General features: G+C 39.8%; 1 protein-coding gene across 4 annotated transcripts in view; it reads right to left on the bottom strand.

Moving 5' to 3' along the window:
- Positions 1–16,545, bottom strand: part of dock9b (dedicator of cytokinesis 9b) — a 44,710-nt gene extending 28,165 nt beyond the window's left edge. Inside the window, exons 1-2 of one of the 4 annotated variants that reach the window (XM_026301420.1) lie at positions 16,197–16,545; positions 2,786–2,902 (exon numbers count right to left, since the gene is read on the bottom strand). In XM_026301420.1, the coding sequence (XP_026157205.1) occupies positions 2,786–2,902; positions 16,197–16,310 (231 nt within the window). In that variant the 5' untranslated portion in view covers positions 16,311–16,545. Of the gene's footprint in view, positions 1–2,785; positions 2,903–5,666; positions 5,896–9,614; positions 10,176–16,196 lie in introns of those variants that run through there. The other 3 variants (XM_026301418.2, XM_026301421.1, XM_026301419.2) reach the window with 3 other exon arrangements.
- Positions 16,546–16,747: the final 202 nt, after the last annotated feature.

Here is a 16,747-nt window from a genome sequence, read left to right as displayed (position 1 = left end):
TAGCTATTGAATCTCTGCACTCATTTGTCCAGTTCAGTCTCTCAACAGATTTATCAGTAGCCCAATATGAGCTGAATTTATGCAGTTCTGTTGGCAGGTCTATAAAAAGTACTAGAAAACCAGCACTCATACTGAAATGCCTGCAGAGAGGAAAATATTCAGGCTAATGATGTAGTGGTTTTCCTACAAGACTTGAGCTGATTGGAAAAATTACACTGACTTCTCATGTTTTTGTTGCTGCTGTAAAAGGTAAAAAGAAACAACTAGCCTTTCTCAGTCCAAATGTTCTATTTTTATCCATTTTACTGTAAAAAAATATACATACACTTATTTGCTTTTACAAAGGTTAAGATGGGATGATTGATACCACTCCATATCAATACACTAAATATGAAGCAGATGAGTAACTTGTGTCAGAATAAAGACAGAAAGCAGTTGGATGCATTAGCAGGTTTAAAGGTTGCTGCTAAGTATTTCTATAGTTTTGGATAAAGCCAGGTTAGGGGTTTACCCCTGCTTTCAGCCTCTATGCAAGTCTAAAGAATTTGTCTCCTGCTTCTTTAGCATAATGACATGATCACAGTATTTAATCTTCTCACCAAACTTAGAAGGAAAGGGCATATTTCCTAAAATGTTAATCTACTGCTTTAACTCAATAGTATGTGAGCATGTTGAGATAAACCTACAGGGGACAAGTTTCTCAATGGTGAGTAGATGATGGCAGAATTTTCATTTGTGGTTGAACGACCAATTAGCATGACCCCAGTATAACACAGTATAGCACTGTGGTACTTCAGCTGCACTAGGAAACGTTTTCACCAATCACTTAACCACACACAACTGGTCTGTTTGACCAGTCATTCACACAAGACTTTGAAGTGCACTACTGTCAGTCAACTGTTAGCAAAACCTGCTGGCTGCCAATTAACAGCTTTCCTTCCTCAGTCATTAAACCAGGGCTTTGATGGCTTCCGCTGGGCCAGATGAGCGTGCTCCCACAGGCAGTGACTCTGCGGGGCAGATAGTGTAAAGCCAGGCAGGAATTAGGTTTTTTTTTTTTGTTTTTTTTTTGCATGCAGATATCTGGGCAGAGTGGTTAGGGACAGAAGGAGAGAGTTGGGTTTCCTGGAAGATGAAAGTGACTCATTTTCTTCTTATCTGACCATTGCTTTAATAAAACGTTACAACTGGCTGGATATGAACTACATTGAAACTGCATTTAGTTCAATATCTAACCAAGCATATTTCTGTATGCATGCTATTCTGCAAAAATGTGCATGTGGGGAAAGTTAATTCACAAATCGTCTTTGCTTCTCTTCCACCTGCTCTTTCATGCATGTGTAATTACTGTATGTTCGTGAGTATTCACGTGTGTCTCCCCTTTCACCTCTCTAAGCACAGTGATGTAAAACATATGGCAGGTTATACAGATGGATGAACTGGGTCGGGCCAGACTCACACCCACACACCATGTCCTGGGCAGTTACTAATGGCTGTGCACTGTAAATGGCCTCATAACAAAAACCACCCATCCACTGATTGTGAAACAGCCTAAAAAACAGACCATAAGTTTGTAGATTTCCCAACACATACTGTTCCCTGGCTATTCACAAGTGTGTCCATTCTGTTCTCTTGTTTTGTTAACTTAATTTCCACTAGTGATTATATGTCAGACGCTGTAGTCAGCAATTACAAAAACAGAGAGGTGTGTGTGTGTGTGGCACTGAGTCAAAATAAACCACAGTGGCCATGCTCACTTTAATGAAGGAACATGATGTGTTTTCGTAGAGTAATAAGCTAAATCAGATTTTGGTTGCACACACATAAGAACTAAGGAATGACAAACATTTTGACCATGAGTCTCTCCCTTTTTTCTCTCTTTAAAAACTGGGAGTGGACCCTGCTGAAATCCATCTCAGCCCCACAGTGATGTAATGTTGACACAGTCTTTGAGCTCCTTTGAACACAAGCAGTGGCTCTGCAGAGCGTGTCAGTGTTTAGAAGACCATGAGCGAAGGAGTCCACGCAGTACATGGAGAAGTTGAATTTATAACCCATTTAACACACGGGTTCCTCAAGTGATTTTACTCACAGTTGTCATATATTCAGTGTACTTTAAAATAAACACTCCTATGATAATTCATTTATGCATAGGTTTTTGATTAAGCACAGACTCAAATAATTAATTAGCTGGATTTTAATAATAGTTAGGTGAACTATTCATTCATGTCAGAAATTCTTACGATGACATTAAACGTCTCATGTGCAACCAACATAAATCTATCAGGTAATTCCCACTTTATTTCACAGTCCAACTAATTCAACCCATACCATGGCAGGATGGTTGTTAGGGTTAACAACCATCCTAACCCTAATCCTACACTGGACCGGATAGTTTGAAAAGAGAATTTTTGGAAAATGTATGATGCCCAATGATTACAATGAACTATGGCTGAGACCTTTTTCAAAATAATTTCTAAATGGTGCAGTGGATGATCTCTGCCACATGGAAAACCTGAAACACTACTTCAGCACTACACTTCAGGGAGGCTTAAGAAGGTTACATGGTCCACTTTTCCAACTTCTTACCTAGCTTGTTGAAGGAGTCTGTTTTTGGAACGTTTTTTTTTGTAGGTGTTTGCAATGAAGCTTCATTATCACATTTTCGTAGCACCTCATAAATGTGTTGTTTCCCACTTAGATTTAAGGCCACTGCTCTGACCCATTAGAGAGGGAAAGCTGAACAAAAATGTACAGGGTTCATATAGTTCTGTCCATGTCTTACCTGGAAGTCGTCCATGGGGAACTGCAGCATGTCCCGCAAAACATCACTGATTATCTGGGTCTTCCTCTGTAGAAGCACATTCTCATAGTCCAGAGGCTCGATGATCTTTGGCTTTACCTACAGGCGCATTCGAAATGAGAGTGTCAGTCCAGCTTATTCCTTTGTGTCTCCTTAAACATTGCTGATTAATTTCATACCATCATTTTCTATTCAATTTTACCCATAAAGGTACAAATAATAAGGGTGTCACTACAGTTGTAATCTGGGATATGCACTCTGTGTGGACAACAAGTTGCCATTGTCTGTTCAGACTAACTGGTTGACATCTACACCAGAAGGAACTGGCACAGAGACAGCAATGAATGTGGGTTAAGAGAGGAGGCGATGCGAGAACCGAGTGGTGGATGGATGAATGAGAGGTTGTGCGTCTCATTGTACCAGTCACTGCGTCATGAGCTCACGTACAAAACCTGGACTACATGGTAATTAGTGGGACTTGCTGCTCTGTAAATCTCTTGTCTGATTATACAAAAGAAGGGGCATTACTTTCTCATATACCAGTGCCCACTGCACTAAGATACACAGTCCAAACAGGATCCTTCATTCCAAACTAAATCCAGATGAAAGTTGTAAGCATTAATGCTTGACAGTAGGTATGGTAGCAGAGCCTAGTTCGTGAGCTAACAACGATGAAATTCTTCCAGTGCCACCGACATCAGCTCTAATATTCCACTGGATAGACCCAAGGGATTCCTGCAACATGTCCTCGCTCAGAAGGCCTGACTGTAATATCATGTGTAACTGTGTGTAACTGTGAGTAACTGAAGTAAAGAAAAAGCTTTCACACTTTAAAGCTGTTACTTTAAATGACAAAAAAAGTTTCTTTGCACTGCACATTACTATTTAAACCTGGAGATTCAATTTCTGTACATTCATTTCAGGCATAAATATGGACAATATGTTTCTTTCACTTCTATATAAAATATAATTATATGATTATTTTCATCATCGTGTGCCTGATCAAATATAGAGCCAAATGCATTATTCGGTTTACAATGATATTAAATACAGAAGAGCAGTAGATTCTCAAAAATTAAAGCTCTAATGTGAATTTAAAATACAGTGATTAAGTCTTATGTGCTAGGTGTTGGACAAGCTAAATGAGAAGACCCAGATTCAGACATGAGGATGAATTGAAAGAAAGGAAAACAGGCTTTAATCACAAACAATAGACTTATTCGGAAGAACAGAACAAAGATATAAGTGCATAATGCAGGAAAGGACCTAACACAACTGTACAATTATACACAAACTAGGCAAACTAAGAACACACTGTAACTTAAGGAAACCTAAGAGGCAACAAATAATAAAGAGCAACAACAAACTAATCAGATTACAAGGAACGAAGAAACCAAAAGAATGTCTAACCAGAGAAGCAATGAGGGGCTGAGTCTGTCTACAGAACAAACAGCAAACACACAGACATGAATTAAGCAACATATAATATCATAGGCATGTTAAACACAATCTGACAGCTGGCAAAAGATGAGCAACTATACATACACAAGGTCAGACTAATGGGTGACGAGAAAACAACAAAAGCTGGTAATAAAAAAATATAAAGGCAAGAAAACAAACCAGGACTAAACTGGAAGTAACACTAAAGTAAAAGTCCAGTACAGGAAGTACATGGGCACCATTAGACAGAGTTTCTACAAGCTAAACACTAGGTATCCTTCACAACCACTAGAGCCCTTGGATATAATTTAAACAGTAAAAAATATGCCCCCTTCTATACTTGAATAAAAACCCACTAATGTGTGTGATGTATTAACACAGATTTACTAAAGCCTCTTATTTTTACCATCTACTTGACTACCTGCAATTATTTATTTTATGCCATCCATGGATATAAAATATGCCAGATATGGTTGGCTGTTAATTTATTACCCAGATTTATCACATCACTCTGTAGATTTTATACATTTTTGTAGATTTCTTTCCTGAATGTGGTCTCTAGGCATGCTTGGGATCCAGATTTTTTGGATTATCCTCCTGGGCTGGGTCCAATGAACACATAACAAACTGAGGCCAATTAAATGTCTGACCATACATTTATATTTGATACATCCAACCCACCCTCCTGATGATGTAATAAAAATATCCCTACATAGCACTCAGACCTTTGGCTGTAAAAGCTCATCTGATAAGTAGAAAATCACCTACTCTGATTCCCAACTGGATGATTGCCATTCAAACAGAAGATAACACGAAGCAGCTGGACCTGTCTGTCCTGCCAGTAATTAGCTCACATGAATACATAAGAGACAGTTAAATGTTTGTCTTAAATATTGTACAGCCTGATAAAGATTTCTCTAACGTCAGTTTAATAACACCACTGCCTAACTGGTGAACTACAAATTATAGTCTTAATTTGCAAATCAAAGCAAAATCAATTAAGCTACAGTATCTTGGCATTTAGATGTGTTTGAAAAAATTTTTTAATCAATAATTTATTAAAATATATAAAAATACACTTTTTTATAAGCAACTATTGAGCCTGTCATTGTTATGGGTGTGCCAAATTTGCAGGGAACGTCTTCAACTCCCTGACAGAAACGGTTAATGAACATAGGGAGCCACAGATGTTCCATTTTCTAAAAAAAGATCAACTGCTAAGCCCCTGGAGAGGAATACCCTTAAGCTGCTATTTTCTATTTCCTTCAACCCCTTTAAGAATCTTCAAGGCTGCTCTTGAGAAAGAGTTTGAACAATCAGATCACATTCGTTCTATTTTGCAAGAAACTTTCAGGGACAAGAGTGGCTTTATCAAAAAACTCAGATTTTCTTCTATGTAAAAGTTAGGACAGCACAGACTTACCGCTGCCACCTGTGCCCCAGCCTCCACCTCTGCCTCAGTTTCAGCCAGGCTCTTGTACTGCTGTGGAGACTCTATCACCATCTCCCTTTTGGGGGCTTTGCCTGCCCGCCCCTGCATGCTGGTCAGTGCTGTGTCTAGCCTATAAATCAGGTGTGACACTCACTGCACACACACTGCCATGACACAAAGCTGCCTGCAGTCTGTGAAGCTTGTGAGAGCTTTTCCGACGTCCAGTGAGATTCCTTCTGTTCTCAATCACACAATAGCCCAGCCTCCTTCTTCCTTTCTGCCTCCCATCAGATGGGCAGGGCCACTCCCACACAGCTGCACAGCTGTGAGGGTGTGTGTATATGTACAGTATGTGATTTGAGAGAGGAGGGTGGAGGAAGAATCAACCACTCCCCCAATTAAAACTGATCATGGCGTCATCTGTCTGATCCACCTGCCTATTGTGTGTGAGCTGAAAACAGAAAGTGGCAGTGGCCAAATTGTACAGTACCACTGTGAGTGGGAAACACTATATAAATGCAAAAGAAAAAGGTGAACAAACTTTTCAGATGTACTGTTTTTCAAGAAAAGGAGTAAATGAGGTACTGCTTTACAGTCACCATAATTGGCAGCTACATTATGAATAATGGCTCAACAGGGGACCACTTTATTGTACAGCCCAGCTCCCTGGGGCTTACTAAGAAAGTTCTGTCAGACGTTTATCCTGATGCAAATTACGCAGGCTGCAATTCCTCATGTCCAGAAAATGAATTGAGGCAGTAGCTTTAAACTTAAATTAGTAGTGTAAGTGATAGTATTCAGATACCTAATCTAAAATATAATAATGTGACATAAAAGCTGATCTAGGTTACTTTTTGATTGTCAGATGGTTCCTATATTGCATCCCCAAACAAAGCTACCATTGAAATAACTAAAGGTATTAGCAGTCACAGTTAAAGTATTTCAACACTCAGTCTGTGGTGATGAAGTTCTACTCTCCATTGATATTTTGCTCTGCTTTGAACTGTTTCTGCGCCGTATCCGCTGCAGCAGGCACCCACAGCAGGGACTGTTAAAACACACATCCCCCTTATCCGGATCTCAGACGCAACACACACTCACATACACTGTCATGCTGCTTCAGGAACAGTTTGAGTTGCCCCTAGTTTCTTCAGCTAGTCAGCATTCTCTGTGAGGAGAGTCTTTCGCCTTTAATGTTTAAGCAACGGAGGCGCCTTAGCTCAGCTGTTTTCTATTGGAGTGTGTGTGTCTGAATTAGATTTTAAGTTTTCAATGAGAAATTAATGTGGGTAAAATTATAATAAAACAGTCCTCTGGAGTTCTTTTCTTTTATACTGCATTACACAAAACTCTTCTTTACCCCCACTGAACCTTACTCAGCAAGCTGGATTAATAACTTATTGTCTCTATGGCTTGAGAAGTTAGGGGCTTTCTTGTGGGGAAGACAGGATGGGGACGACATGCTACAGGTCAGAATGATTTTAAAAGCCATCATCTCTCTGTTGCAGTTTCATAGTGTTCACTCCTAACAAAATGTAACACAAAGGCAGGCAAGGGTGTATGTGCCTTTTTGTACTGCAGGGTTCTCTGATGTGTTGAGGCACCATGCATAATTTGCATAACTTGTTTAAACTGTACTTGCTTCAAAGGAACTTTCTGAAATGTACCATTCAAAGAAATATTTTCTTTTAAAAGCACAGGAAACTGCACAGAGGCTTAAAATAACGTGTCCAACAGGGCATCTCTGAGATGAGATAGGACAGAAAAAGCTTTATGGGCCACAAGGCAAATCCTGCACAGGTTTTTGACTTCATTTTCCCCTGGCCTCGACTGCACTGTGTCCCTTCAGTCCTGCCTCAGTGACAGCGTCACCAGCTCAGCGTGATAATCAGCCTCTTGTCAAAGACCCTGGCTGCACTGAGGTCATCCAGCTTCATTCACCCACATCTCTGGAGAAGTCTCACGGCATCATGCCTCCAGGAACTACTGCTGGAATCATGCCAGAATACCTCATTGTGTGTGTGATGCGTGAGGGGAGTGCAAATTAGTTTACAAGACCATCTGCGTAAGAGCTTGACATAAAAAAGTTGGGAATAGGGGGTGGAGATGGATGGCGCCCATTTGTTTTTACGCAGCTTGGACCCATTAGGACATGAGAGCCTTCCACACCCTTCCCAACAGGCACACACACATGTACATATACTGTAAATGCATCAGACCAGTCTGTGGAGAGTTGCATAAGGGCAGGTTGACTCACTGTTAAGGAGCCAATGCTACAGAGAGAAAGTGTGAGGGTGTTACCTAAAAAGAAGTGAAACTCCCCTTTTAGCCTGATCCAAGTTAGCTCCCTGACCTAAAACTTGCTCATGTGTCACAAGCCAGGGTCTGCCACAAAAAATAAAAGTGCATAATGTTGTTTAATCAAAGATGGGATCGCTGGTCTGGCTTGTGATCAACACTTATAGTTTTAGAGTATGGAGGGAACATGTGGGATACGTTAAATATGATATAAGAAAGGGGTATGTCCTACATTGCTGTGATGTCAGAGCATTCAGAGGTGCAGAGAGTTGCACAGCAGCATCAACTGAAGCAGAGAAAGACCCTGAAAGTGATTAGGCCACAGGAACTATAAACTGTAGATTTAAAAAAAAAAACTGTGTTTTGATTATTGTTTGATTATTAAACTGCTTCAGGTGACTAGTGGTCTGAATCCATCATATTCAACAGATCTGCTCTGACATTTATCCTACTGTGATTGTGTATGACAAGTGGTGCGGGAATAAGGCCCATGTACCTCAGCATTGAAAAGGAGAGGAATTAACCATCTGGAACACCCCTCTATGAGAGTAGAAACTGCTCACACTCATTAGAAAGTTTTCCAGCTGGTAATCACTGTAATTTGGATATTAATGGAAAGATAGATTCCCTTGCAACTGCAGATGTAATTATTGCTGTTAAGGGAAGACAAATAAAGCTTAATGGTTGTAAAGGAAACACTACATTCAAAAGTCTTAATGGTCTATAGTAACTGTCCTTGACTCAGCATGCAGTAGCAATCTTACTTCACCCCCTCGCTATTGATTGTCCATTAAATCTCTTTGACTGAACACAAGACAGGCTACTGGCTAATGGAGCTAACTGGGGAAAGTAGCTTAATGTAGCAGTGCATAAATCTGAATGGTAGACAACATGGCTTATGAGAGAAAAACTCAGAAAGAACTTCAAGACCTAGATTTTACTTTTCTTGCTTAGTACATCCAAATGCACACACATCCTGAAAATTATCTTATATTTGCTTGCAGCCAAGTGTTAAGCGTTTGATGTGCAGCAGTAATTGTGTGATCAGGGGCACTGAAAGATATACTCGACTGCTAAATCTAGTTACTCAGGGGAGTCTATTAGGGCAATTATTAGCCAAAATTCTGCTGATCCGTCCAGTTACTCATGTTTAATCTGACAAGCCTCCCCTCTATGTGTAAATTATTCATTTTTGTACCTCTTTTCAATTTTTCAATTCTCAAAAAGACTTATAGAAAAAAGAAGCTAATGTTATTTTAGCTGATGTTCAAATATACTGAAAGAAAAGCAATAGAGTTCTCCTTTAAAACCAACCCAGAGGAAAATACAATCTGTGAACTCATGGAGGAATTCTATCAAATGCTCATTTTCTGCAAGTCTGTCCAAAAATACAGAGGCTTGATGGCGTTTCTGTGGATAAATCCTCCAACCAACATGAAGTCTGAAATATATATTAAAAACTAATTTTCACCAGTAACCTTGTATGGTTAACATGCTCGTTAAAAACTATATTAAAAAAAGAACAGTCATTCTACAGGCATGCTGGAGTTTAATTTAACCAAAATTACAACTGTAAAGTATTAAAAACATTTTGGAAATCACCCACATATGCATCAGGTTGTGTTTGAACATGGGATTTACCAGAGCAGTGGTGGGAATCCAGAGTTGAGATCCCCTCAGACTAAATGTTTCCTCCTCCTCCTCCAGAGCCCCCAAGTCCACCACCCCCTTAATGTAGCCACAGTTCCTCTCAAGGATGGAGCGCAGTCCCTGTAAAAGAACCACGCTGGTGGTGCATCCCATTGTGCCACCAAATACTCACAGCCAGCATGCAGAAAAAGGGATCTCACTGTTGGAACCTACACTTTAAATTTAGCTCCAGGCAGGCGCAGCAGTCCCAGCCCAACCTCTCAACCTTAAGCTGTTCCACATGTAGAAGTCCTCTTACAGGTCTACTGACGGGTTTTGAAATTCACTCAGATATCAGTTTTCCATAGGATCCCCAATCCCAAAACACAACCAATGTCTTGAGCTCAATTGCTGGGCCACTGAGTCATATCCTCCAGTCGGGATGGACTGCTGAGGGATGAGTGTGCAAAGCAGCGAAGCTGAGCTATTCATTCAGTCAGAGCAGCGAAGCTTCAGCTCTTCCTTCCTCCTTCCTTCTGCTGGAGGATTAGGATGCTCAGACGCTCCTCTTCGCTGATTGCTTTCACTCTCTCTCTCTTCTCAACCTTTGCCACCGCTCACTCATTCTCGTCACTTTCACTCCTTCTCTCCTTCTCTCCTCCTTTGCTTCTCTCTCCCAGCAGGCTCCCTCCCTCGCTCTCACAGCTTAGTCATTTCTTTTTCAGTCTGCATGCCTTGTCAACAGAAAAGCAACACACACACACACACAAACAGAGTTTTACTCCCGCATACACAAACCAACTGCTATAGACAATGTTTGACTCTTTCCCTCTTGCGTCATAGGACAACCAGGACAAACCTGGCAACCCTTTTCAAAACACCATCTAATTAACATCACAGCATCCTCATGTCTCTCTCTCCAGGGGGAAAGGTGTTATTTGAAGGATACAGGCTTTTATTGAAGGCTAATTTTAATGCACATACTAACAACTCTCTGGATTTTCTTCTGATCCACTGGTGGCTGTTGTAAATATTTCATCAGCAGCTGACACACTCACCCACTTTTCAGTGGATGGTGCAGAAAAATGAATAGGACGAAGGTGAGTCATTTTCACAAGACAGGTAAAACCTACCATTAGCAAAGAGCCATGAAACTTGACCTGTAATTGTTGTCCACAGAACTACACATACCTAAAACAGTTCCTGTGCCTTTCAGTGTTAATAACATTGCTTTTTGATGGTACTCCTTACCTGATTTCTGGCCAATAGGGGGAAGCAGAAAGGATTTGTGAATATTGACATATTACCACATTGTTTTGCAAATAGCTCCCTGTTTACAGATCTAGTCAATAGAGAGTAATATAACATTCACTTTATTTCACTGCTGTATTTTCAGGCATATTCAGAAAACCCCAGCAGCAGTCTCCAAATAATATTACATTAGAGCTATTCCTCAGAGGTTGCCTTCATCTAATGAAATCCAAACTGTACGATTTTGTAATATGACAAAGCCTTAATAACACAATGACTTTTATTCTAAAAAACAATTACATACGATAGCTTAGAGCTTATTTCTTGGCAACAACTGCTATGTTTTGAGAATGTAAATAAATGGATTTGAGATATTTTTGGTGGACATTCATTCCAATACACATTATTCCCAAACCAATTATATGGACAGAGTAATAGCTAAATGCTGAAACTATAATAAAGACAAAACAAAACAAAGGACACAAGAGCTTCTTCTGAACTGTTCTATAAAAGGACAAATCTTTGTTTTCATATCTTGGGATACTCACAGGATGATAATGTATCTACTCTACATCTAGAATAGAGGATTGAGTGTCAAGGTAGGAAACATGCATCACCACTGCCTCCAAGAGGCTGCTCCAAACACTGCAACAACACTAACACCAGATGACTCGCTGGAAAAAAAGCCGAGTGATGTCTCTTACCTCATCTTTTCTAATAGACTTTGGTACCCCTTCCTCCACATCTACATGAATCAGAGCAGAAATGACAACAAGCACGTACAAAAGGCTGGAGATGAGTAATCATGAAAGCTTTGCCCAAAACATGTTGTAACGGGACTCAAAGCAGAGCAATGATCTAAGACACATGCATGGCAGCTATGGCAGCAGCTGCCATAGCATTCTCTGGTTTTACAGTTGGTTGAAAAAAAATCAGTGTAGTATAGTTCAATTGTCATATTTTTGGGATGCAAAGGCTAAACGTTATGAAACGTTAGTAGCCGGAGACAATTCTGTGACAAGTGGGATCTAAATTTGGACATATTTTGGATAATGTGGCTTTTGCTAAATGAAAACTATGTACAGTTATGTCTAATGCAGTAGAAGCAGTCATGCTCTTGTTCAAGGATTTCTTTCCAAGAGTCATTCAGAAGTAGTGAGCTAAGATTGTTTTCACTGTGCTTTCATTTTATACAGTGCAACCTTCACTTTGATTCTTCTCATCTCAGGGACGTAAAAATAATAATGCATGCTTGTGTAGAATCTGGACTATACTCGTTATCTGGTTATTCAGTAGCTCATGAAAGGCCTGCAGGTAATTTGACTGGGTTCAACGCTCTTCGTGAATAACGAACCAGCAAAGTGAAAAACTAGCACACTGCTGCTGCAGAAGTTGATATAATATTCTTACTAAGTCACTAGTTAATGCTGTAATTCTTCCCATCCCTGCTGAACTTTTGCATGGAATGATTTTCAGGCAGACAGAAGGGCCACAAATATTTTCCACACTAAATCCTAATGGCTATTTTTACTGTGTACATTACTACAGTGAACTGGCTGTGCAATTGTGTCAACTGGGTCAAAGGAAATTTTCATGGTCACTGCCCATTTTTGAAGGCAGAGCTAGCTGCACTGCTGAATGACATAACTGTTTAGTTAATAACACTTACATGGACAACATAGAATCAGAACAAATAAGTGGCACAAAGATAAAGGGGCACTTTACTTTACCAGCCGGCACTTTATGTGTTATGAACTGAAAGAGTGAGGTTTGGAAAGTGTAGCCAGGCAGGGTCTAACCCAACAGGATATTGGATGCATTATGGGAACAGTGACTTTAGAGTATGATCCTTTTAGTCCCTAGCATTATGGACTAAAGCACGGGATATCGCAGACTCTGCTCTGCCTATCTTTAAACAAGCTCATTATTTCACTGCAGGAGTATGCCTATAAAAAAAACTGTTCTGCTACTACACAATCAAAAAAAACTAAAAATGTTTTTATGCAAACCGGTTTGAGTTACTAATTACTATTCCATAAATGGCACAATGTTTGCAAAATCCTTACAGGTCATTTCTACCCATTCAAAGTTATGCTTTACATACACACATACACAATAAACTGTGATTGCATCTGAAAACAATCACAGCCTATGTAGATGCGCATGTCTAATATTGTTTTTTTTACCACTTTAGTGGTGTGGCTCTAGGGATGGAAATGGTCTGATGGTCCACTGCTTTGGTCCAGGCTGAATTTTTTCAACAACTACTGGTTGGATTGCCATGAAACTCTTACTCTGTCAATCAATCCTAATGTTGTATCTTACGTCTTTTCTAAATACTGTATAAATGTAAATCTATATGGCACACTCTTATTTGCCCAAGAATTTTACTAATTCATCCACTGAGGTATTGATCATTTCTGTTTTGAACAGTTTTTCCACACTGTTACCAGACATTTTTACAGTAATAAGCCCATAATTAATAAAATCTGTTTTGATAGCAAGAGTTTGTGAGACTGTCTGCTAAACTTGAAATGTAATGCTCTAATCTAAAGCAGACTGCACCAATAAACAACTAAAGAATCCTCAAAACACTAAAGATGTTGCAATAATGCTGAAATTTTTATCCACTCACTTGAATCAACACTGCAGGCCATACAACAGAAACAAAAACATGTAGCAACAATCCAAAAAAAAACAAAACGATGTGGTACTCAAACCAGAACAGACTTCAATTTGCGAGCCTGCAGGCTCTGAAGAATGACAGCCTTATTTGCTGAATATGGTGAAAACTGGCAACATGTCAAAATCATGTCATCAAGCAGGAATTTTGTCCTGGATGTTGAATCTTGCTGTTTTCTGTCTTAAGAGAGAAATGAAGCTTGAGGGAGACAAATGACACTCTACGTATATACAAAGAGACACATGCAAGACATGGGTGTTTACACCAGTGTAATGGTGGTAACAACACAGCATAAAGTAGTCTAAATAAAGAAGACATGGAAACCATTTGGCCAGAAAATCCCTAGCCTCAGCAGTGAGCTGGGACTCAACCACTATCCCAGAAGACCACCGAACGCACTGCTTCATCCTCACTCATGTATCATGACACAAATATAGGTCAGCAGCGCTAAAGCATCTGCAAATCTGCAGATTATCTCTGCCAGGTTTTTATGCCCTAATCAGACCAAATCCTCTATAGTGGAGTTTACTCTTAAGTGTCGTTTGAACCACCAGTCTTAACCAATATAAATGGGAGGTGGTATTAATAAGGTCTCAGGTTGCATGTTATGACGTTTGTGTTTCTCACGCTATATAGGGTTTAGGCCTCTATTTTAGGTGGATGTAGTGTACAGGAGTGGAAAACTGACTCAGGCTCAAAGCTATACATATACAAGAGAAATTAATTTGCAAATATAAAAATATAAAAGACAAAGAGACTTTCTGTGTTTTGATGCATTTTCTGAGGAATGTAGCATATATGTGTGCATAATGTGAGTAAAGACACTCATTCAGCAAGGCAGGAAGAAAAAAACTCAAAGCACGCATTTCCCATGGTTGGAAGTGATTATTAAAGCTGCAGGGGCTGTCTTTACTACTCTACTCCTTGACTTCCACTGTTTACTAAGGTTTTGCTGTGCAGCCACGTCTGTAGCAACTGTGGCATGTGTGCATGCATCCAGCTTGGTCCCTGAGTTGGCTTCAGACCTTAAAATCTTTTAAAACCTAGGCCTTTTTTTAGATCTCTGCCCAAAAATTGCATATCCATATTGAAAAGAGTATATCTCTGCAACCACTCTGTTTATTAATCGGTCCACAAGGTCCTCAAATTTGGGTCTTTAGGGTGGTAAAGGTTTTCATCTAGGTGATATATCACATGTGCAGGTATTTATATTTGATAGTCCCAAGTACTTTGTGTGACACCAAGTTATAAAGGAGAAAGAGGGCACATTTAAAAATAGCCAGCACACCTACCATCATCTCATCCATTATTAAACACAACCTGGAGATCTGATCTGACACCCATTATGCCACTCCAAATACTGTGGACAAGGATAGAATTAAGAGGCTACTATGACATAATTGCCAAGTGCGCATATAAAGATTAAGACAAGAATGGATTGTGTTACATGCACCACGAAGAGAACTATGTATTACAATACATTTAACACCTGTGCTTCACTTACAAAATGCACCCTGTATTCTTATTCCTGTAACATTTTGATTTAAACCTACAAAACCTGTTTGATAAGTCTGAATCATGCAAATTAAATATCACAGTACATGCCAACCTGCTTCTTGCTGGGTGAAATCCAAAAGCTATTTAAAAACCTGGACAAAAAAATGTAAAAATAGTGCATTTGATCACGAGGTATAAAGTACATAATTAAACTTCTCCCAATACAATCTGTACATTGACAGATGTCCTCAGAGGGGCAACAATGCCCAGTATGTGAGTGGAACATGATGATCCATGCCTAACCCCAAGACAAAATAGACCTCATACATGGTCACTGGTCAGTGCCTCGACCACTGAGTTTCCCCATTATGATCACAGAAAAAACTGAAAAAGGCAAAGCTAAAACTACCTGTGCTAGGTAGCTGGATGCTTGGTTCCACAAACCAAAAGTAGTTTTAACCAACACAAGGAGAGCCAGCTTTACAGACAGCAAAAGCCATTAGTTGCAGAAAAATTACATATTTATTATGTTACACAATAAGACACTTCCACAGAGTTAGTCAGGTCAGCGCTGTAGACAAATCTCTAAGGATGACAGTATTACAGAAAGTAAAGTGAGCAAAAACACAAAAAGAAAAAAACCCACGAACAATCTACATTCAAGGCATGACTTATGACGGAATAACTTTGGCACTGAATGTTTATCATTATTCACCTGTTTCTGTTAAACCTACAAAATCTGCACCTGAGGGGGTCAGATGACAGATTAAACTACAAATCTGCATTTGTATGTGTTAATGTGTGTTGTCTTTCTCACTGCTGTATAGATGGCAGTGTGTATTACAGTTACCTGGCAACCCCTTTAAACATGTTGTAACAATATACAGCCTGCAGAGTCAAACTGGAATATGCACCAGCAGGCCACTGCAAAACTACAGAAATGCCACGAATTTCCAATCATCATTTAAACTGGTGGGTGTGTAGTAGATGCTGCAGCTTTTAATTAATAAGTCAATGGTTTAAGATCCCAAGGCATAAAAATGTGTTCCAATCCCCAGACCTCCTAATGAGCAGACAGGAAGCCTTTAAATCAATATCCCATAAAATATAGTTTGTTTAAGTCCATTCACTGCTCTTGTAAGTGTATATAAACTGAACCCTACCATCATCACTGATGTCCTGACAGCCTCAGAGACGCTTTGCCTCAGCTCCGCGGCAGTGCCCGGTTTGTTGAGTGCCCGTGTAAACTTTCTCGCCTCGGCTGGAGCAGAAGCCATAGTTTTGCCCACCTTTCATCAGTCAGGTATTTAGAGAACTAGTATATGAGCTGCGCCGAGAAAGCTGAAGTCCTGCGCTCCAGGGTGCGTAAATGCGTACTGGCACTGCTTTATCCTGCATTCGTGCTTCTTTTAAACTGCATATTAGCTCGGTCACAGTAGACACAATAGTGCTGGATACCGACGAGGACTTTATGGGTCAACTAAAAGCGTAGAGCAGCATCCAAAGGCTCCAGTGCTCTATCCTGTCAGCGGAGATCCCTTGAACAAACTGCCACGCCCCCTTCACCATTATAATAAGTGGGAGAGCACTTTATTAATTACTAATTTACTTTACTAATTCACTCGTCATATTTTACGGTGTATAACGGGATTGAATAAATGCTAGTGTATGCTATTATTATTATAATGTGGCTGAGAGTCGAATAGAGTCCACA

This window comes from Mastacembelus armatus, chromosome 2, assembly GCF_900324485.2.
Source record: "Mastacembelus armatus chromosome 2, fMasArm1.2, whole genome shotgun sequence".
In the NCBI taxonomy this organism is placed as follows: domain Eukaryota; kingdom Metazoa; phylum Chordata; class Actinopteri; order Synbranchiformes; family Mastacembelidae; genus Mastacembelus; species Mastacembelus armatus.
The sequence above is the reverse complement of the archived record's forward strand: the minus strand, read 5'-3'. Positions and strand labels throughout refer to the sequence as shown.